At 44.4% G+C, this 19,417-nt stretch overlaps 1 protein-coding gene across 1 annotated transcript in view; it reads left to right on the top strand.

Moving 5' to 3' along the window:
- Positions 1 to 15,315, top strand: part of CDKAL1 (CDK5 regulatory subunit associated protein 1 like 1) — a 739,806-nt gene extending 724,491 nt beyond the window's left edge. The window contains exons 16-17 of the mRNA XM_059880369.1: positions 2,227 to 2,381; positions 4,628 to 15,315. Of these exons, the coding sequence (XP_059736352.1) occupies positions 2,227 to 2,381; positions 4,628 to 4,643 (171 nt within the window). The 3' untranslated portion in view covers positions 4,644 to 15,315. The remainder of the gene's footprint in view (positions 1 to 2,226; positions 2,382 to 4,627) is intronic.
- The last annotated feature ends 4,102 nt before the right edge of the window (positions 15,316 to 19,417 follow it).

Genomic DNA, 19,417 nt, shown 5'->3' with positions numbered 1-19,417 from the left:
AGTGGGACATGAGTCACAGGACCAGCTAGGGCTCTTGTGTTGACAGGTTCCTCAGCAGGTCAGTCTAGACCCAAATCAGGAGAAACACTGAGCCTGTTGGCTGCTGTTTTTACATCAAGGTTGTAACTGCTTTTAACTTGCAAACTGATTCTACCATCACTCCTTTCTCTGTCTCAGGCTCTGGAATATTTAAGAAGGTTTAGAGGAAGGGAGATACACATATTGAGCAGAATCCAAATGCAATATCCATGTACTTCTATTTCAGTTGTGATTTCTACAAAATTATTGCATATATATTATTGCTGCAGCCTCTGGGTCCCCTCTGTGATATGAGATAAAAGACAGTCACTGCATTTTTGCAAAGGACAAAGACACTCTGGCTTTATTTCTAAAGATCTTGTGATCCAGAACTTGGTTCTGTTCTTGGAAAACAAATACAGGCTCAGCCAAAAGTAGCACGAGCCATGTTATCAGCTGATATCTCCGTTCTGTATTTTTAGTGGGCAAATAAAATCTATCAGGACAGTGTAATTTAGAAGGGTGGAGAGAGCCGCATAATTTCCAGGGCTGGGAAAAGAGTTCTCTGGAGCATTTTTGGTGGAACTGATCTGTTTTGGCAGTAACCTTCAGCTTCCTTTTTTTTTTTTTTTTCCTATGTGTGGGTTTGTTGTTTTTTTTTTTAATGGAAAAATACAGCACAAGACCCTGAAAGTTGAGAAGCAACTACGGAGAACACTGCCTGTTGCTCTCTCACTAAAATTTGTTTTCTGCTGCCTCCTTGCTAGAGACGTGTTTACTAATAAAGTGCCTTCCTATCAGAAACTTAATTGAATTGAACTTATTCAAATCTTGGAGGAAAAGTGCCTTTTGGGCATTTCATTCCGTCAAAATCTGACATACCTTTTGACCTAATTGATTAAAACCAAAAGCCCTCCATTTAATCATATGAGTTGGGAACCCAGATCATTTTCTCAGGAAAATCATCCTCCTCGATTCTCCCCTGGAGCCCACTCTACTCTTTTAGTTTCTCAAGGGAGATAGAAATCAACTTTGGGTAAACCAGCACTTTTTTGAAGATGGTGAAAATAAGACAGAATTAGAATATCATACTAGATTAAACGGGAGCTGGAATAGGGAGGGTTTGCACCTTCAATTCCAGATCCCAGAAGTTAGCCACACAGAATCTTGTGTCCAGAGCCCAGAAACCATCTACCAAAGACATGTGCTTACTGTGTGGAGCAGAGTGAAAGGATGGAGCTGACTTTGGTAGCATCGCATCAATTCTTTCTTTGTGAAACAGAAGTGAAGTCCCTGGTGAAAGGTGGTGACCACCTCCAGTTCCATTTGATTTGGCAGGTCCGTTGGTCCTATGAGAGGATGCCCTTCCTCTTCCTCTCCTCCCCAATCAGTGAGACCGAGGGAGATGCTTGTTGCCTCTTCAATGTTCGAGGGAGCAGCTGAAATCAGATGCACGTGGCAGGAGTTGTATAAGGTCTGAGTACTTGGAGCTGGAGAATTGCAGAAGCTTAACCTGAATATATGCATCTGTGTGTGTGTGTGTACATCTGAAATTTAACAAAAAGTACAGTAAGAAATAAATACCTGTGTTCGTTTCCTTTGCTGTAACAAATGATCATACACTGGTGGCTTAAAACAACAGAAGTGTATTCTCACCCTTCTGAGGCTTGAAGTCCAAAAACAAGGTGTCAGAGGGCTGTCTCTCTGAAAGCTCAAGGGGAGAACTTGTTCCTCACCTCTTCCAGCTTCTCATGACTGTGGGCATTCCTTGGCTTGTAGCTGCATCACTCTAATCCCCGCCTTCATCTTCTCATCACCTCTTCCTCTGTGTGTCTCTGTGAAGGATACTTGTCACTGGATTTAGGATCATAATGATATCCTCATCTCAGGATTCTTAATTACATCTGCAAAGACTTTCCCCCCAAATAAGGCCATGTTCACAGATGCTGAGGTTTAGGGTGTGGGCGTAACTTTTGGGGGGCACCATCTTGCCCACTATGGTCCCTCAAACTTGACTGTTTGCTCCGAAGAAAATGTTTGGAAGTAGGTGTGATATTGTAAACTGGTTGATTAATTTGCGTAAATGTAGTTTTTTTTTCTTTTATATGCCTTAATTTATTCCCCAAAGGTTTTAAGGTAGAAACATAAGATCATGCATTGTTTATGAAGAGAAATGATTTTTATTCTAGACTCGTATTGTTCTTGCAGATACACATAATGGTTGGTGGGAATGGCAAGCCTTTCTCAGGCACCTCCAAGCACAGGAGCACTCATTTCACAAAAGGAGGGAGAGGATATTTCTCCTACTGTCTTGCCCATGTTCTACCGAGGACTTTGTCATCCCTACTTTGCCGAGTCTCCTGGTAAGCTGCTTTCACAGGTTCTTTCAAAGGCAGTGATTCTCTACTTTTTTGCAACTGCAGGCGCTCACGCAGTCATGTTTGTTGACTCCTGCCCCTTAAAGGAAGTTAAGGAGAGAAATGTCCTCAGCATCCCAGAATATTGCCTGGCCAGTTGGCCAAAGATGAAGAGACAGAGGACCTCAACTGACCAGCACATATTTCTTTGGTTTGCACCATGCTGTGCAGACACAGGCTCAAGGGAGACGTGGCGACCAGGGTATAAAATGATAACCATTCTCCCTTGTTCCGTGTGCATCTTGCCCTTTTTTCCTGAAGCCATCACCGCCCATCTTTTCCCACAAAGTGTAGCCCTCTTAGACACCTGACTCACAATCCCTCTTAGGGATCATCATATTTTAAACTCTAGATCCCCACAGATGTGCCCCAGTGTGCTGGTCCCTAGTCTCGGGTTTGCTGATAAGCTGGACATGAAGCTCATGCTTAGATTGGAGCTGAGTGGTGGACTTAAGTCCTGGTTTTATCAGAGGAGCCAGCACTGGGGATTAAGGAGCATTTGTGCCATTATTAAGACTCTGAATTTGGTTCTTCTCCTATGACTGTTCCTTGAGTATTGCCCTTGCGGAATCCTGGAGGGAGGTGGGGTATTTGTAGTCAGGATGCAGACATTCTTGGGTTTCCAGTCACAGTGCCTTCAAAGTATCATCAAGCCCTCTTGTGATTGTGCAGGGGACACTCACTTCTTTGACTAGCTCAGTGACGTATTATAGTGATTATAATTGACATCTGGCATCATAAAAAAGAAATATTTCTTCAGAATCTACAGACTACAACGAAACCCCATACAGTATCTTAGCACGGGCCTCTGCCCTCTACCTGAGAGATCGTGAGGGAAAGAAGCCAAACAATCAACCTGAATCATGACTAATCAGATGAGCAATTCCTACTGAGCGGGAGAAAAAGCAGAAGCGGATATGATATGAGCAGAGCAATTCATTTCCCTCTCCACTTCTTTTAGTCACCTTGATTGTGTTGAACTTGACCATATGATGGGCCCTATTTCATTCTGTTATCACTCTGCTGGATCAAGGTTTGATCAAATCCGTAGTCCATCTGAGGTGAGCTGCCATGGGGCCTTAGCCTGTTTGATATCCCAGTCTGACATTTCTTCTCTGAAATGTCTTCTTCCTATAACTTGTATTTATACTTAGTGAAGGATTTCCTAGACTCCGATCCAAGAAGCATGAGTCCTGAGAGCTGTTTTGACAAGAAGAATAAAAGGGGGTCTGGCATCTAATATGTTTGGAAAACTCAGCATGCTGTAATTCCCTACTTGGAGATTCATAACAAGCATTAGAAGTCTCCTTGACCTTGGTTAATGTGGAATTTCCCAAACTTATTTGATTCCAGAACTCCACTTTCAGGTAACACCTATTAATAGAGGCACATTCTGGAAAACACCAGCCTGGTCGGAGATATGTTGGGTTTTGAAACGAAAGACCTTTGTCCAACTCACCTCTGTGATTTTCTGTTGTCATCAGATAAGGTACTAGTGACCTCGATTTGCCTTGTATATAAAATGAATGTATACAACACTGGCTTATCTGCCTACCTGGGGAGTGAGAAACCAAGGTGTCTATGAAAGCACCTTTAAAATTATAATGACCGTTCAAAAATAGTTCTGTGTATATAGATCTAGAACAGCACATTGAATCTGCTCCCATTCCTGATTTTGTAAATAAAGTTTTATTGGCACACAGCCATGTTCCTTTGCTATGTCTATGGCAGAGCTGAGTCACTGAGACGGAGACGATATGGCTTACAAAGCCCCAGCCTGGAGTCTGGTTTGAGGGTGCCCCGGTGGCTCTGACCCCCTCACCAAGTAGTTCAGATGTTAAGGTCTCTAGGACTAGCTGGAAGATGGTGAAATAACTGCACACAGACTTTCTCTAGATAATAACTTGAGTGATGAACATGCCTGGACACTTACAGTAGATTCTAGAAGGTTGCCCAGTCCACCCCAAGTAGGAGGAGGAGCCAAAGAGCTTGCTACTCCAGGCCTATGGAAGGGGCAGAGGGACATTTGTCACAAATGCCTTATTGTCAATTGCAGCCAAGGACGTGATGTGTCTATGAGTTTCTGAAATCCTGAGGAACCAGAAACAGATATCTACTTGCAAGCACCCTTCTCAAAGGATTAGCAGAGTGTTGAAATATTGTGGTCACCTTTCTTAACATTTCATCCTCAGGTCCTCCCTGGTGTGAGAGCTGGTATTCAGGACCCCCCGGTACCCACCTCTCAAACTGGTGGAAACACTCAGATCAGCATTCTGAAAATCCACCTCAAGGATTTTTCTGGAACTTGGCACCCTGAACTCAGCCACTTTATGTTCACAAAACATTCCTGGAAGAAAGAATGCTGTCTACTTAGTTGGCGGGTGAGTAACACGATAAGAGCCTTAAGGCCGGGAACTGGATGCTGGTCGTATCACTCAGACCCCCTGTTTCTGGTCTCCGCAGTCAGGAGCTGCTAACAGCATCTGGCGTCCGTAACTCTTGGTGGAGGAATGCTGGCCAGGCTATTTGTGGAGCCTATCTCTGAGAGCACACTTAAGACACCTCATACATCTCCAGCCTTCCTCCCCTGCTCGCGTGGGTGCGTCGGCGGTGATTGCGTTCATGACGGGGAGGGATGACATGCGCCGGAGAGTCACCGTGACCTTTCAGGGCTCTGTTTGTCTTCTGAGAATTGCTCTTGAGAGTGTGTACTTACTTCTAGTCCCCAAGGATCTTAAAAACTCAAAGAAACAGGATGGAAATCACAACTTGAGAGCTGATTATCATCCTGCCCACTCTCCCCTGCAGACTCGTCAACTCCCCTGAGCAATTTAGAGGCAAATGGACTTTCCTTCTGCTTGGGGTTCACGGCCCTCTTCAATCTGGGGATGGTTTTGTTCCCCAGGACTCCCTGGCCTCCCACGATGGACAGGTGGGAGCGTCCCTCTCCCTTCTCCTTGCCTCACTCAGGCTCTTCTCTTCACCCCTCAAGCCCCATTTTTCCTGACATCTCTCAGCCATTTTATCTGAACCTAAGCTCTAGATTGCAGTTTAACATTTAAATAGATCCTATGACTTAGAGTCCCCTTGAAATACATATGTATTTTTACTTTCCTCTTTCCAGCAAGAAACATCAGCTTCTTAAAAGCAAAACCTATCTACTTCATCTGGGCCTCCCCATCAGTCTAAATACTACCATATAGTAGTTTGTCAGTAAATGCTGTTGAAAAAGGAGAATTTTGAAGAGAGGTTTCAGGGTCTCTCTAATGACTACATTTAGAAAAAAAATGCCAGGTTTCAGAGAGCTGCAGTGGCAGCTTCAGTGTGAGCCGTGTTCATTCCAGGACTTGGATGCGTCTGGCAGGCCAGGGGTAGGCCACCAAGACCTATTTGCATTTGATCCAAGGAGTTTCCTAGGAAGGGAGTCACCCTCGAGGAAGAGACAGAAAAGGGCTGTGATATTTGGACAAGGCCTTAAGCCAATGAGGGACAGAAGGGATTTATCAGTTTCCTGGCACTGGCATTACAAACTGAATGATGTAAGACACAGTAAAGTGTTCTCTCACCATTCTGAAGGCTAGCCGTCCAAGATCACGATGTTGGCAGGGTGGATTTGGACCTGCCTTGTTGCTTTCAGCTTCTGGTGGCCCCCGCATTCCTTGGCCTGTGGCCACATCACTCCAGTTTCTGCCTGGCCTCATGTGGCCATCTTCCTCTGTGTGTCTGTCTTCACATGGGGTCCTCTCTCTTATAAGGACACCAGACATACAGATTAAGGGCCCCCGCCATGACCTCATCTTAACTTGATTGCATTTGCAAAGATCCTATTTCCAAATAAATCCACCTCCACAGGTACTGGGGCTAGGACTTCATCACATCATTCTGGGGGGCATAATTCAACTTATAATAAGAGACATCTTTAATAGAGTTACCTGTTGCTCTTTAATATCTTTCCTTTCCTTAAAGCCTGAGAGGAAATAAGTCAGTAAATCTTTATAAAACATCAAGTTCATATGCTTTTGTTGTATACAGTCAGCCTTCTGTGTCTCTGGGTTCCACATCTACAGCTTCAACCAGCATAGATCAAAAATATTTGTTTAAAAATATTCCAGAAACCAGAAATTCCCTGGTGGTCCAGTGGCCAGGACTCTTCATTTCCACCGCAAGGGATCCATGTTCAATCTTTGGTCAGGGAACTAACATCCCAAAAGGCATGCGGCATAGCCAAAAAAATAAAAAATTTCCAGAAAGGTCCAGAAAGCAAAACTTGAATTTGCCACATGCTGGCAACTATTTAATAGCAGACATTTTACGAAGTATTATAAGTAATCTAGAGATGATTTAAAGTATATAGGAGGATGTATGCAGGTTATGTGCAAATACTATACCATTTCAAATAAGGAGCTTGATAGCTGTGGGTTTGGGGACCTCAGGGTTCCTGGAACTGACCCCCCTGGACACTAGAGCGGGCACGCTGGTGAGGTTACGGACATCTCCCCTCTTCTGGAAGCTGGTGGAAGCTGAATGAGCAACCGAGTCTGAGAAGAGGCAACCATGCCTACAGCAGGAGCAGAAAAGCATAGGAGCAGAGGTTTCAGAAGAGGCAAGAGGACTGTGTCTAAGCACGTATTGGAAGGAGTAAGACCTCACCAGAGACTACGGGCAACCCTCTTCCTTCCTTTCCTGCCTGCATCTAAGCTTCCCTCCCACCGCCACATTTCCTCTATGGGCGGTCTTCCTTGTTTCTCCAGCTCTCTCAGTCTCACGCTGTCTGGGCTTCCCTTCTACCTTTTCTTCCTTATTCCAAGTCCCTATCAAGCCATTTTATTCAGAGGGGAAAAAAATGATTTTCTCCTGTAGAGAGTGTCATCTGCATCATTAGAGTTCTCTTGGCTCTGTTTTTCATTGTGTCGCTTTCAAGGAACGTACCTTTGCCGTGACAAATGAACGAGCCCCGCTTGCACTTGAGAGCCCACCTCGTTGCCCAGGGCTGTGGCCCCTGCTCCTCTGCAGACCTGGAGCACCCTCTGGCCTGCCCCACCCAGGCAGTGGAGGGGTCAACAAGCCCCTTGGAGCTTTAGGTGGAGAGATCGATGTCTAGAAAATGTGAAGCAGCCCTCTTCCAACCCACTTCCCTCTGGCTTCCCTGTCCCACTGATCGGCAGAGGGTGGAGACGACCAGACGTTTCCAGGTGTCACGAACGCCCTTTGGTTGTAGCAGCTCTGAAAAAGTGAAGTGAAAGTGGTAGTCGCTCAGTTGTGTCTGACTCTTTGTGATCCCATGAACTGTAGCCCACCGGGCTTCTCTAGCCATGGAATCCTCCAGGCAAGAATACTGGAGTGGGTTGCCATTCCTTTTCCAGGGTATCTTCCCGACCCAGGGATGGAACCTGGGTCTCCCACATTACAGGATTCTTTACCGTCTGAGCCACCAGGCAGGCAGCTCTGAACCCCTGCCCAGAACTGTGTGGGTTGGCGCTGTACGTACCTGTTGTTGACTGAGCTGGCTTTTACACATCCCCAGTGAGCGTTCTCAGCACCCTTTTTATTTGGTCACGGGCATCCTCTTTTTTGACATAACAGAAATTAGACTAACACCAGCCTCTCATTCTGGAGGCCCGCATTCGGTGCCTTGGGGAGAAACCTGTAGTGGAAAGCTGCCTCTACCGACATGGACCCACGGGGCCCAGGGCATCTGCCCCGGATGTGATTCCACGGGAGCAGAAGCCAGGCTGTGGCGGCAGCAACCACAGCCCTGGCACGTCCTGCGAAGCCGAGCCTCTGGGGATCTTGTGACCGGCAAGGTGGGCTGCCGCAGGGGGGTCACAGCCTCTCCTGAGGGGCAGAGGGGGCAGGGTAGGAATGAGCGCCTCCTTCTCCTCCCTGCCACACCTCCAAGCTGTGCCCTTGTTCACCTCCCTGGTATCCAGGCCCTTTCAGGCTGGCACTGATGGGGTAGGAGGATGCTCTGGTCACAAGCATGCCAGCCATACCCCACCTTATGCATTTGCTGTGGGTATAATCAGGGCATCAGTGGGAACTCGACAAACCAAAAGAGTAAAGCAAAGTCCTGAGATTTGGGCAAATATTTAGGAATTGAAAGATCTTTGTTAACATGAGCGTGTCTGCAGATGATATGTTCTTGCATGTTTGTGCTTACATATTTACTTACAGAGGCTTAATCATTAAATCATGTTATCCCCTAAAGATGTTCTCAGCGGCAACAAATCTCTTGGCATGAGATCTCATAGCAATAAAAACCCCTCGTGACAGGCAGGATGCTGCTGGAGTACAGAAAATAAATTTGAAAAACTAGGTTAAAACAGTAGGAGGCACGATAGTCTAGCAGAAATAAAAAGGACAATCTAAGATTGTCACATCTAGATCTTTTTCTGAATCATCTCTGCACTATTTTTAGCTCTGATTGTGTGTGTGTGTGTGTGTGTGTGTGTGTGTGTGTAAAAATGATGATAGCATTGCCTTTTCTCCCAGTTCCTGCCCAGAGCTTCTCCATCTTCCTCGAGTCTGGAATCAATATAATTTTTATTGAAAGGAAACAACAGGATTGAGAAATTGACTCAACAGATTGGGTTCAGAATAAATGATAGTAATGAGGGGGAAGGAAAGAGGAAACTTTGGGACACACAGCACACTCTTTTTATATTTTTTAAAGAGTTTATTGTTACATGAAGTTGGCTATGATTTTTTAGATATCAGTTAGTCAAAGATTAATAATAATATTGCCATGTGACAGCCTGATAGAGGCCCTTTTTCATTAATTACTCAATCACACCATCTCCCTGGGGAAGGTGGAACACTCCCTGTTTTATAGATGAGAAAGCAGAGGCTCTAAACCACCAAATGAGCTGCTTACTTAACTTGTAACCATTGGAGTCTGGCCAAAATACCATGAAATGCATTGGTGGAAATATCATAGATCTTCGATGTGGATATCCTATGGGCTGTTCCATATCTTCTATCACTTACCCTCCCTTTCCCCAAGAAACTTGCTCTTGTGCTGGGTCCTGTGCTTCATTGCTTCCAACGCCTTAGCTATTTGCCCAGCCCAGGACAGACTGAGAACAAATACAAACTTGTCCTCCGGGTAAATCTGGAGACCAGAAGATTAGGTCACCATGGCTGATGGACCAATCAGTTACTCAGTGACTCAAAGGCTTTCTTGCTTCCTGGCTTTCCCTCCCCATGCAGAGGCAGGCCATCGAGGGATGAAAGTGATGCTGCCTCAACTGGCAGACCCCGGGCAGTGTGTGGACCAGGCTGGCCCCTGGCTTCATTTAGCATTACATGTTCCAAAGGGCTTCATATGTTCCAAAAGGCAGCCCGTGAGACATACAGATGTTAATTGTTTGACATTTTTATTTTATATTGGAATATAGTTGATTAACATATTGGAATATAGTTGATTAACAGTGTTATGTTAGCCTCAGGTGTATAGCAAAGCGGTTCAGCTATACATATACATGGATCTGTTCTTTTTCAGATTCTTTTCCCATATAGGTTATTACAGAATGTTGAATTCCCTCTGCTGTACACTAGGTCCTTGTTGATTAGGGATGTTGCTTTTTAATCTCTATTCTCAAGAATAGAGATGGGAGAACAGAGGCCTGGCTAGTGCGTACGCTGGTCGGGAGCACCTGCCCCCAGGGGTCTGTTACGTGTGCAGCCCTCTCTACTTTACAATCCAGGTGTGGCTCCTGAAAAGCTTTACTTCTTGACTGTCTCCAGCAGCAGCAGCAGCACAGGCTTTGTGAGTTAGCACAGGAGATGTTCGGAAACACTTTTCATTGTCAGGACAATGGTGTTGAAGATACAGGCACAGGCTGGGATAGTCCCTAGGCCCCTCTGCCCTCGACATTCGGGGCTGACGGCTGCAGTCAGCCTGGCCACAGGGCCTCCTCAGAATGGCATTTTGTGTGGCTCGGATGCAGTCACCTGATCTCCAGTGGAAAGTAAACAGAAGTTTTCTGTTAGGGTTGAGGAATACACACCTCAAATTAGAATATTTCAGAAAGTGCTTGTTGGGATGTGTAAACAGACCTGGGGTTTTACTCGCCTTTCAAGAACATGCGCTGTGACTGCATGGGTACCTGTTTCCTGGTCAACATTTGCCAAGTCAATCTGGGACTCACTTTCATTGTAACATGTCCCTGCTGGTGAGTGTGTGTGTGTATGCATGCCTGTGTGCTCGCATGCACACCTGTTATCCAACTGGTTGGCTGGGATTGCATGCATTGACTAATGTGGGCTGGAAAGGGGTCATTGTACAGATCGCTTCTCAACCTTGTGTCACAAAGTAGCTGAACATTCACCATGAAAATAATCAAGAAAGCTGGGAACGCTGGTCATTAAACATTCCCTGGGAAAGCTGGTCATTAAACATTCCCTGCACACCACTGCCTGTAGCCTCTGGAGGCTAATTGAGAATGGCCAAATTGGTTTAGGAGAGTTTGCAAAATAAATCAATCTGCTTACCTCTATTTTTAATCCATAATGATGCTCAAAGTAAGGTTTTAATTTGTCTTATAAGAACCTTAGAGTATATATATATGGCCTCTCAGGTGGCTCAGTGGTAAAGAATCTGCCTGCCAAGCAGGAGATACGGGTTCAATCCCTGGGTTGGAAAGATCCCCTGGAGAAGGAAATGGCAACCCTCTCCAGTATTCTTGCTTGGGAAATTCCATGGACAGAGGAGCCTGGTGGGCTGCAGTCCACGGGGTTGCAAAAGAGTCAGCTGTGACTTAGCAACTAAACAACACCACAACAACACACACACACATGTACACACAAACACATATACACACCAGGTTTAAAAATGCTAAAAGCATCACTTCATGAAATAGTAAGATAATAGAGAGGGAGCCTGGCCAGCTACAGTCCATAGAGTCGCAAAGAGTTGGACATGACTGAAGCGACTTAGCGTTCACACACACACAAGACATACAAAAAACTGAAAAAAATGGAAAATATCATCCTTAGTTCTACCACCCAAAGATAAGCATTTTAAAAAACAGAAATTTACAAAGTTAAGTCACTTGACTAAGCTTTACCTTTAAGAAAGAAAGCCTAGGGAAGCCCTCTTCTTGATTTTGTTGATCAAGAAGGAAGGCCCACTGGAAAGGTGACTTTTCAGTCTTTCATGATCACTTAAATGAGTCACAATTCCAACCGAAAATCTGCTTTTCCACGAATTTAAAACAAGTTTGAAGTTGGCCCTCCCTTTGTCTTGGATTCCAGGGTCCAAAAAATTACAAGGCTGTCTGACTTCAGCGTGTTAACAGGAGTTTTAGGGGTTATGAAATAGCAAGATAAACCGTCCTCCAAATTCTCACTGTCTGCCGCATCTGAGCTCCCTGAGAAACTGTTCTCGGCAAGGCGTTTGGTCTTCAGAATCACTGAAAAATGAAGGCTCCTTCCGGTTGCACAACGAGGTCAGCAGTCACTGCGGTGAATTCACGGGCCCGCACAGCGCAGCCGTCAGGGCCTGGCTGGTTCAGAAGCCCGCAGCAGAGCTCATTAGCTGAGACGTGTTTGCTTTGGAACCAAGGCTGTTGTAGAAATAAATCGAGGATCCAAATGTAATAAGAGACGCAGGGCCAAGACTCTCTCTTCTTTTTAAACAGCGCTTGCAACTTGTTACCCTGCCTCTGATGCTGTCACCCTGCCATTGAGCTGAACTCACTGCATCTGGCTCTGATTAAGTCACACAAGGAGATCCAACCCACTAGCCTTCCAGGGCACCACCGCTGCCCCTGTCCTGAAAACGCACCCGTGTGAGCTCACCCCTGATGCCTTGTGTAAAGTCAGGCTTGTGACTCTTCCCAACCTGTAGGATACGTGTAATTCTTCTATTCTAGAACTTGAAGTCCATAGCAATAGTTGTACAGAATGTTGATGGCTTGGAACTAAAGTCCCTGCCCTCATGATGGGGACATCAGGGGAGAAACATCAATTCATAAGGCCCAGCAGAACTCAGATCACAGAGCAAGTGTCATGAAACCCATGGCTAAAAAAGCTTCCACTCACCAAGAGTGAACCTAATGTAGACTAGGGACTCTGGATAATAATGATGTAGGTTCATCAGTTGCAGCAAATGTACCCCTCTTATGTGGAATGTTGGCAGAGGGGGAGGCTCTGTGTGTGTGGGACAGGGAGTAGATGGGAACTCTCTAGTCTCTATTCAATTTTGTTGTGAACTGCTCTTAAAAATAAAGGCTATCTTTCAGAAAAGCTTCTATATTCAAAGGATGGGAAGAGGCAGTTGTGAGAGTGGTGACATTTCTGGCGACACTCTTGAGTATGTGTTGAGGGATGCACTGGACCCTAAGTCATTAGAGATGAGTTTTCGAGAGAGAGAGAAGAGTGAAGGAAGGAAGGTCATTGGTAAGCCTTTGTTTCCAGTAAACACATTCACCCATTGGTTTCCAAAAGTTTTCAGTTAAAAGTGATGAGAGAGGGAGAGATGATTAACATTCAGTATGGTGCCTTTGACAACATTGTTTGCAGAAGATTTGATTCGTTTCAACGTGATGCAATAGAGGTAGAACAAGGGAGAGAGTCAAAGGCCCAGAGATCTGCAGTGTGACTTCCTCCTGCCAATCCACAAATCTCTAGCAAAACCTGTAAAGAAAAGAAAATTAATAAAATACCTGCCTTGGAGTCATCAGAGAACAGGCTGAGTTTTGTGTTCGGGGTGTCTCAGGGGGTCACAGGGACAGCTCCCAAGGGTCTAGGAGAGTGAAGCCAAGAGAAAAGCATGAAAGGGAATATGATTGTCGTAGGAAAAATAATTTTATTAGTGCTGGTTTTCTTAACTATGGTAATGGTCAATTTGAGGAATATTGTTACAACCAGAAAGATCCCTCTGGTGGATATATTATACCCAAACCTAGAAATTGCTGACATCAACACCAAAGCCAGATGGTGGTTTCTAAACTGGTTTAATAATAGAATCCAGTGTTATCACACAGAAGGCCTACAACTACTAAACCAATTTAATCTGAAATGATGCTCAGAAGGTATAATAGCGAGAGACAGGATAGCTCCAGTCATATGGGAAACTACTCACGATCCATTAATGTTGGAAGGTTATTGTAGAAACAGAGACATCACCTGGGGTTTGACTGTTTATTGTTAGAAGATAAATTGAACCACACCGGGAGGAAGTCATGACATCTGCTAAGTACTTTGAACTTGGCCAGAAAACCACATATCTCTTCTTGGTGACTGATGTCTCCAAGGTGGCTTTGATAAGACTTACTGGTTTTTAGCTCCTTCATAATCAGACAAGAAAGAAGGTGGCAGGATTTTAGTACGATGCTCAAAGATACTTGTGGGAGAAACACATCATATATGTTTATATTAACTTTCTCTTCTGCTAGATGTGGAGCGGATCTGAAACATCTTTGTGTTGGGTGACTGGGAGGGGTGATGGGGGAATGCGGTTTTTCCAAGGTGTGGATTATTGATCCCACATACATTTAGGGCCTCTGAAGGGCAGGGCCATTGTGGGGGAAGGGGTGGGGTTTCGTAGGACATCACAGCACCGCCATCCCTACTGATAAGCTTGGCACTGAGGGAGTGGAGCCAACAGTGGGATCACTGGACTTTGAAGGGATTATGTGGACCTGGGGAAATAGTAGCAATATGACTCCCCTAGACTAAGGACCAGGCCCTCTTCCATTTTCCCAGGCCCAAAGACATGTTTTAAAACCAAGCTAGTTATCCTACCCAAGTATCTATATCAGAATCTACCTTCAACTGCCTCCTTGCACGTTGTTTCCAGCTGGAGCTGGAAACAGGTGACCTATTCCCAACCTTCCCCAGGGTTAAGCTCTTGTCCATGGCATGTGACTACTACTTGCCCCTACTGGACTCCTTAAGAAGTCTTTAGCTCAGTGTTTCTCAATCGTGACTGCAAATTAGAGTCACCTCTAGCCATACTTATGCTCTAAATTTGGACTGGAGAGGGCTTGGTATAGACAGGGGTTGATTATAGAATTTGGACTAAAGCATAGCTCAGATGGTTCTAATATATAGCCAGGGCTGAGAACCACCCCCTTCGCTGAATCTACATCTGGGTTCTGCCCAGGGTTTATCTGATCCTCTTGTTATATTGACTTCTATTGAGTTGACCTGGTATTGACTCCCCAGTGTGCCTGGGTTCTGATCTTTGGTATTTATTTGTCTTGTCTGCCAACCTATTGCCCACTTGTCCTCTGAAACTTGCATTCTTCTTCACAGTCTTCTGGAAAATGGCTTTTCCTGCAGAAAAACCCAATCATATCAAGAGGCATTTTAGTAGGATCTTTACTTCCAGAGACCAGAACATGATTTTCTGGTTCCATCTGCAGTCTCTGGATGAGACTGAATCTGAAGCCCAGGGGTGTCCTGATAGCACAGTCCCAAAGCTGTAACAAAATGTCTCTAGGGGTCTCACTGTCTGCATGGCTCCCTGAGTTCAAGACCCAAGGTTGGAAGTTGTGTACATGCGGCTTCCAAGGCTCTCCAGCTTAGAGCCAGCACTCCAATTATAGAATTTTATACACCTCAGAAAGGGTGGAAAAACAAGGTGATCACAGTTTACACTTTGCCTAAGTAACACGTTCTCCCAAACGTAGGAAATTTTTGCTTCAGAAATGCCCAGCCTCTATTCTGAGATACTCCTGTATGGTGTTTAAACTTCATCATTTCACTGTTGAGGAAACAGAAAGGACAATGGGTGGCTTCCGGAATCTAGAGCAAGGTGAAACTCTCATAAACCTTTATTAGACCTCACTAATCCCTTCCCTGCTCTGTGTCTGTTATCCTGAGACACAGGCTTTGCTGGGTGACAGTTTAAAAAAAAAAAAAAAAAAAAGAGTGAGAACTTCCCATGTCTCAACAACTTTGGTTAAAACCTCCAGGAGCCCTGGTCTCTTGCAAGTGAGACATTAAAAAAAAAAAGAAGAAGCTTAGGAGTTGTGAACTCTTCCTTTGAAATTCTCATTTGCTTTTGAACATTCCCCTCTTCATAATGTAGGAGACTCACTTATATTACCCACGGCCCAGGCTGACTAGGAGAGATTTTCAGTTCTACAAAGCTAGCCTGGTGTTTTGTAGGATTATATCTTCTTTCTTAAGTCTTTTTTGTGATGTAGAGTGATGGGTTTTCCTGAGCTCAGGTTCTGAGATCTGAACACACCACCCCTAGGTTATCAATCTGAAATACAGCTTTAAAAACCTGCATAGATAGGGTGGTATGTGAAAAACCAAGACCAAAAACCCAACTCCCATACGTGAACTTTGTCCTCAGGAGATATTGAATCATATGTTTGCTAAGTTAGAAATATTATTTAAAGCAGCTTTATTTGTTAAATTACTCTCTGTTCATTACATGAAGGACACATACAATTTAACAGTAATTTTCTAGCTACTATTCCTTTGTTATTATGGGTAGTGATGCTAATTTTTCAAGAAACTGGTATGGTGATTTCGGTAAAATACGGGTTTAGGCTGCCTAGTGAAATTCAATGAAATCAATAGGAAGCTCCCGTGCTTGCATCCTGAGCATGGAAACTAAGGAGGTGTCAACACACATACATTTCCCAGTAATGAAGCTTCAAGATGTGCTCCTTAATGGAAGATAATCAACTGCAATGCAAATTTAATGAACTCTGATTTTGAAATGCAAACCAAATCCAGTATCCCACAGAAGATTAACATAGTCGATAATCTCATTTGAAGCTTTGAGCTGTGAGAACCATCCAGGGCACTGACCAGATCTGCCTCTCGAGGTGCTCGTAGCCGTCCTTCTCAGGCTCACTGCCGGTTCCTGTGGTCTTTTCTGCATATTTCACTATTGGCTAAATGCTACCACTCTGATCCTTAACAGGGGTACTATCATATTCACAGTAACTACCCATGAAATGTTAGCCTGCATTAGACTGTTTAGAAGAAGAAGAGAAAAAAAAACTTATCTGAACTCATGTTTTTTTTAAAAAAGAGAAAGAAACAGATGAAAATATTGGCTTTATTACTGGTAAACTGAATTGGAACACTCTGTGGCAGAACAGCTGGAAACTGCACATGTCTCTTCAGATTCAGAGCTCAGGCCAAAGACTTTTCAGAAAGTAGCATATTTAAATTTTAATGGCAGTCATCTAAAGATAATGTGATGAAATGGAAAATGGAAACAGTGTTCCAATGTAGTTTACCAGTAATAAAGCCAATATTTTCAATTGTTCCTAAAAAATAATAATAATAATAAAAACCCTTAGAACTGTACGAAGAGTGACCTTAGTTGTAAATATAGCCTTCAGTTCATAATAATACATCAATATTGGTTCATTAATAAATGTACACAGTAAAGTGTTAATGGAGAGGAGAAAAGGAAGAAAGCCTTCTCAGCCAAACCCTGCTCTGGTTTAATGCAGGCATGCACCCCTCCACAGAACAGCTTCTCTTTTCCCCGTTCCATCCTCTATCAAGCCTTGGGGGGCTCTTCTTACTTTCCTTGAACCGCAAAGAACCTCCCTCAGCCCCTCTGTCTCAGAAAATGGGGCCGTTTGCCCTGCATCAACGCTTCAAAGTAGAACTCCCTTCCTTGATCCCATGGCCCTTTATCCTTCAAAGGTCCCCAGAGACGGCCGCCTGCAGAGTACCCTTCTTTCCCATGTAAAACTACTTCCTGCGGCTCAGGTGCCTCGACTCACACCATGTGTTTTTAGGAGTGGCTGACAATCAGTAGGTCCGGGATGTTTTTCTGGCTCTGTTGTTAAGGCACCCTGGTGCCAGGCCGAGCAGGCAGCAGAATATGTAGGTCTGGAAAGTAGGAGAGAGGTCACAGTCGTCCCGACCTGGAGCTATTCATTGACATTAATAGCTAAGCCAGGATTCTCAGCCAAGGAGACGGAAAATGGAAACAAAATTCCATAGCACCTTGAGCTCCATGGGGCGGGGGCTTGGTCTCTTCCATGTGAGAGAGAGAGAGTGGAAAAGTAGAAAAGAGAGACAAGTGTAGCAACTGAAAAGTCACACCATGTAGAGAATTCTCACAGCACAGAAAAAGGATGTGATGTTGTTTTCTGCAGCTTTCTAAGTCAATGAGGAATACAGGTTGCTAAGCCCTTTGAAGAGTATTTTGGAAGCAAATAAAGCCTTCTGTAGAAGTTAATTTCTGAAGATTTATAGACTTGGTACTTAACAACTGTACTTAGAGTAACTGCATAAGGGAGAAGAAGACTTAGCAATAACAGCTTGGAAACAGTAAGGGCTGCCATAGTGCGGTTGGTGTGATTTGTGGTTCACAAACCACATGTGGCATATACGGTGGGATCAAGACTTGAGATGAGGAGAGACTGTTTCTGAAGCCACATTTGTGTTCAAGGTTATTCCCTCCCCCACCCCCCACCCCCAGTTCCTTAGAGGAGAAAGAATTGGAAGCACGTGTTACAAACCACTATGTAAACTTTAGAGTTCATTTTGTTTAAATAATCACAGTGTGCATTGTAAACTGAATCTGGGTTGCCAGATTTACCAAAAAAAAAAAAAAAATATGGGACACCTAGTTAAATTTGAATTTGAGGTAAACAATGAATAATTGTTTCAGTGTCTGTTCTGTATTTTATAGGACAACCTTAAACTGAATGCAGTTCTCATTAGAGTATCATATTCAACATTCTCAACAAAGCTTACTGTTTTCCTCATGAGGCTCCTAGTGAAAGGCGTCTCGGTTTTGCTGCTATCCTCTGAACGGACTGAGTGTCCTCTAGCTCCACCATTTGCTGTTTCTCCAGTTTCTCTGTAAAATCTCCATTCCCTTGTGCTCTTGTTGTTGTTTAGTCGCTAAGTCGTGTCCGACTCTTTGTGACCCCATGGACTGTAGCCCACCAGACTCCTCTGTCCATGGGACTTCCCCAGGCAAGGATACTGGAGTGGGCAGCCACTGAGAAACATTCCAGATTCTTGCTTCCTGAACCTGCTAGATCCTAACTGTGCTTTTCTATTGTTGACCCTTTTCTTCTAGTTTTTTCTCTTCACTGGTCCACTCCCCCACTTCTTGGCTTTCCAAGATGACCCGCCTTCATCTATAGATGTCCTCTGCTTCACTTCCCCAGCTGGGAGCCAGCCTTGCCCACTTACAAGTGGGAGCTGCTTTTGTGGCCAAGATGGTACACTGCACCCTACATACCCCAATCTGCAAGCCCAATAGATCTCATACATCCCCCTTAACTAGTCAAGCCTAGAATTTCATGCCCGCGGAGGCCAAGATGAAGAGACACAAGTCCCTCTTACAGAGCACTGTCTCTTTAAGGCTAAGTTCTGCAAAGCTTCCACAGTGAAGGCTGCTCAGACAGCCCCAGGGGCTGATTAGAGGCCAGTTCTCAGAGATCTTAGGTTAAGGCAGGGGCACATCTGAGAGTATTTTTGCACTATTTTATTTTATAACACTAGGATCTCAGGGGAAGGGCATTGCACCATTTTCTTAGGAGCTCCAGACTCCAGCTCAAAGCCTCATTCCAAAGAACCCTTTCATATTTATTCACCCTGAAATAAAAAGATTTTAATTTGAGCTGACAGTCTCGACATTTCATTAGCACTGAAATCAAGTAAAATCAATTCATGTCACCAGGATTGTTTATTACAGAGAAGGAATTTTATATATATATATATATATATATATATATATAAAACCACAGAGTGGCATTTTTCCACCCAATGGTTATAGAGAGAAGATGCCTTTCTTTGCAACTGATGTACTCAATTCCATCCAGTCCCCTGAAACTGCTCTCCCTGGTTACCTCTGTGGGGTTATCTCAGCATTTCTGTGACCTGGAGCCCTAAGAGTTCTGTTTTGGGTCCTCTGAGGCATGTTTACCCTACCCAGGCTGGCAGTGATAAATGCCTTATCTTTTTCAACCAGAGGTTATTTCTACCAGAGTTCTGCTCAACTACTTCTAACAGCTCAATACCTGGGTATAGTT

This window comes from Bos taurus, chromosome 23, assembly GCF_002263795.3.
Source record: "Bos taurus isolate L1 Dominette 01449 registration number 42190680 breed Hereford chromosome 23, ARS-UCD2.0, whole genome shotgun sequence".
Lineage (NCBI taxonomy): Eukaryota > Metazoa > Chordata > Mammalia > Artiodactyla > Bovidae > Bos > Bos taurus.
The sequence above is the reverse complement of the archived record's forward strand: the minus strand, read 5'-3'. Positions and strand labels throughout refer to the sequence as shown.